Here is a 3,966-nt window from a genome sequence, read left to right on the forward strand (position 1 = left end):
GGCGGCGGCGGGGGCAGCGGCAGGGGCGCGCGGGCCGGGCGGCGGCCGGGGCCGGGGCGGCGGCGGGGCGCGCGGCGGCGCTCCTCCTCCGAGGCGCGGGCCAGGCGGTGCACGGCGTAGCCCAGGTACATGACGGAGGGCGTGGAAATGACGACGATCTGGAAGACCCAGAAGCGCACGTGGGACAGGGGCGCGAAGGCGTCGTAACAAACGTTGTCGCAGCCCGGCTGCCGCGTGTTGCACGTGAATTTGGTCTGCTCGTCCGAGTAGATGGACTCTCCGCCCACGGCCGTGAGCACGATGCGGAAGACCACCAGCACGGTGAGCCACACCTTGCCCACGAACGTGGAGTGGTTGTGGATCTCCTCCAGCAGCCGCGTCAGGAAGCTCCAGCTCATGTTGGTCATAGGGGCGGGGGGCGGGACCTGCGGGGGCCGGGAGCGGAGCTCAACCCGGGGCAGGGGTGGGGAGGAGGAGACACGACCAGCGGACCAGGAGGAGCACTCCCCGGGGAGGGAGGCACGGGAGCATTGGCGGGGGCGGGGAGAGCGGATCTCGGGGCGCCTGGAGCCAGGGACCCTGCCTGCGGGGGGTTCACCACCTTCAGCGAAAGGGGCAGCCCTTCCAGGAGCGCCGTGCCCGCCCTCGGTCCCGACCCCGCCTGCGGGATGGATACTGGCAGAGGCCGAGCCGCAGCCCTGGCTTGCCCCGAGACCCCTCCCCTGGTCCCCGTGGCCTGCACTAGCGCCAGCCCCCATACCCTCCCCGCCCCCGGAAAGCCCGGCCCCTTGCAAGCTGCGGCCCTCCCCCAGCTCTGGGGACCCCAGCCCAGGCCCTGAGAGCCGAAATTGAGAGCAAGGCCAGCCCCACTCAGGATCTGGGGGCTGTGGGGCCTCAGCCCAGACCCATGCCCCCCCCCCCACTCAGGCAGGGTCCAGGCCACTGGAGAGGGTCTCAAGGGTCCCAGCATCCCCGAGCCCTCCAGGCCCCCAGCCCCAGCCCCTGGAGCCCCTTCGGTCCCGGTCTCCTGCAGCGCCACACCCCTCCCCACTTCCCTGTCCACATCCTACACTGAGCCTTTGCTTCCTCCCTCTTCACAAAGGACCCCCAGACTCCTTCCTCAAGGGACCGTGCTGGCCCACAGACCTTCTGGGCTGCTTCCCCCTCTCGTCCTGACACCACCACCCTGTCGTCGGCAGTCTTGTAGCCAGGACAGCCGCGCTGGGAAGCCAAGTGAGGCCAGGCATCTGTCCAGGATGGGGACTGGTCCAGCAAGGCACACAGACATTAGGGCATCCGTGACACTTGGAGACAGCCACGGGGCCACTCACCACCTCCCAGAGCAGTGCTGGCCCCCAGGTGGGCCTGTGCCCAGGAGACCATGATGCTGCCATTCATTGTCTTGTGTCTCCAGGAAGGGGAGAGGGGCTGCAGCCCACCCCCCCGTGCCCACCCTCCCTCCTTCGTGACCAAGGCCGGTACCTGCTTCGGGGTAGTTTGGGCACAGGAGACCCCTGAGTGCCTGCCGCTTCTGGCCCCCTCCCTCTGGGCCTGGAGGCAGCGGAGGCAGGCGGGGGCTCCGGGGAAGCTCCTCTTTATGCAGCTGGGGCCTCTCCCCTTGGGTGGGGGCAGGAAGAGGGGGCAGCTGGGGTTCCTGGGGAAGTGACCCTTCTTCCTCACATCTGTGTGCAGTGCCCCTCAGAGCGACACACGCACGAGCCCTCCTCAAGTGCACACCCACACGTGCACGCAGACGCCCACGTGCATACAGCTGCACACGCGAGCCCAGACACAGACGCATGCTCCTGTGTGCACACACTAATAACCAAATGCACAGATGTCCACACGCTCATATCTGCACACTTTTACCGACGTTGTGCTCATGCACACACTCAGGTACACGTGCACGCTTACACACCAGTGGACATGCCCAGCCCTCCCCCTCCGGCGGGGCGGCACGCCGGGGCCCCGCCTCACCTGCCAGGCTGGCTGTTCTCCCTGGGTTCTAACCCCACTCGTCCAGGATCTGTCCCCGCCCCTGACCTGACAGTCCCACCTCCACAGGAACCCAGAAGAGGGGTGGCAGGAGGGCCCCCAGCTCTTCTCTTCCTCCCAGACGGAGACCCCCAGAGAAGTGAGGAGAGGAAGAGCCAGCCCCTTGGTGTGTGCTCTAGGTATGTGTGGGAGCCTTGCTGTAGTGTTTGCTGATTCCTGGGGTGACCATGTCCCCAGCATGCCCATGGCCAGCTTGAGGAGACCCCCAGAGGGGGCTCTTGAGACTAGCTCTAGCTGTGCGCTGGGGCCGACCCTGCCCTGAGGGGTGAGAAGCAGCGCTTTGCCCTGGGGGCCAGCCTGGACGGTCAGAGGCCAAGAGAGGAGACGTGTCAGGGAGAGAGGGCGTCTCAGGCCCTCAGCTGGGGGTGGGGGCCAGTCTGGGCACCAGGAGTTGGAGGGAGCACAGCTGGGGAGTCAGGCTGCCTATGGGTGGGGGGCAGACTCACAGGTGGCACCACCCTCTGGCTCTTCAGCTGAGGGCCACGCCCAGTGCTGCGTGTATGTGTGTGCAGGGCCCATGTCACGCACCCAGTGACGCCAGGGTCATTCCGCGCTCAGGAGGCTGCGCGGACCAGCTCCGGCCTCAGTCCCATGCGGGAGGGTCCTCCAAACCCAAGGCCCAAGGTGCCTCCTGACGTGGCCAGGCGGATGTGGGCAGGAATGGCAAACCCCAGTCCTTATCCTGGACAGCTCTCTGTCCTGCGCCCCTGCGCACCATCAGCAAAGCTTGGAGGCAACTTTGCCAGGCTCTGTCTTGCTCCCTGAGAGCCTAGCTCACCGGTCAGGTTAGGAGGCCCATTGACCCCGCTCCTGGGACTCCCAAGACTTTGCAGTAACAGCCAAGCACACCTGGTCCATCGCCCGTAAGGTCCACCCCCAGGCCGAGCCCGCACAGCGACGGGACCAAGGCCCCGCCTCCAGCACACCCGCCCCTCACATACCCATGCACACTTGCACACACCCACACTCCACCCGCACCCCTGCCCATGTCCTTGCCCCACTCACATCTTGCACACATCCTACCTTGCACACACTCATGCGCCCACACACATCCACACCGCGTCCAGGTCCTGCGCTCCGTGCCCTGGCTCACCCTGCACACACCCCGACACCAGTCCATGCCCGCCTACACCCCCCCCCCCCCCCCCCCCCCCCCACACCCCCCCCCCCGCCCAGCCCCCCCCCCCCGCCCCCCTCCCCCCCCCCCCCCCCCCCCCCCCCCCCCCCCCCCCCCCCCCCCCCCCCCCCCCCCCCCCCCCCCCCCCCCCCCCCCCCCGCCTCAGAGGCTGGGACTGCAGTGCTGTCCCCCATCAGCTTTATTTGTCATTGCCTGGGGGTTCTCACTACCTGGGGGCCATAGACCGGGAAGGGGAGGGGCTGGAATGTCCCACGTAGATGTGGGGTAGCGTCGGATCGGGTCTGAACCCGCGTTCAGCTGAACAAGACAGGATGGCTCCCCAGGGAATGTCACGATCACGTGCGCGTACATGGGTTTGTACACGCGCCTCGTCCCTTGCCCGGCAGCTAGAAGGGTGGCAGTGTGAAAACATCCATAGCAAGGAACACATGCACCGTGGGCCCACTCTCAGTAAAGGACCCTGAGCTTGCGGTGGAGCTGCTCGTGCCATGGGGGGGGAGGGAATGCGCCGGAGCACGTGCTTGTGCCGGAGAGCAAGGAAGTGCAAGCCCGCGCGCACACGCCGGCGCGTGCAGCAATGCACAGAAGCACGCACGTGCGCACACTCAGGGCGCCCACACACGCTCTCATGCACACGTGTGCAGACACACGTGCGCCCACGCCCTCACTCAGCCCCTGCACATGCACACACATGCCCTCCACATCCGCACACATGCGCGCACACACAGGCAGGCACGTGCACACACACGCCCGCACATGCACACACACGCCCG

General features: G+C 67.3%; 1 protein-coding gene across 1 annotated transcript in view; it reads right to left on the reverse strand.

The window, feature by feature from the left end:
- Positions 1-35: 35 nt before the first annotated feature.
- The window catches only part of LOC116629538 (gap junction gamma-2 protein-like), a gene marked incomplete at its 3' end in the record, with an annotated part of 8,610 nt that continues 4,679 nt past the window's right edge, over positions 36-3,966 (reverse strand). Inside the window, exon 4 of the mRNA XM_032399803.1 lies at positions 36-425. Coding sequence (XP_032255694.1) covers positions 36-407 — 372 coding nt within the window. The remainder of the gene's footprint in view (positions 426-3,966) is intronic.

Source organism: Phoca vitulina, unplaced genomic scaffold (assembly GCF_004348235.1).
Source record: "Phoca vitulina isolate PV1807 unplaced genomic scaffold, GSC_HSeal_1.0 scaffold1325, whole genome shotgun sequence".
Classification (NCBI taxonomy): domain Eukaryota; kingdom Metazoa; phylum Chordata; class Mammalia; order Carnivora; family Phocidae; genus Phoca; species Phoca vitulina.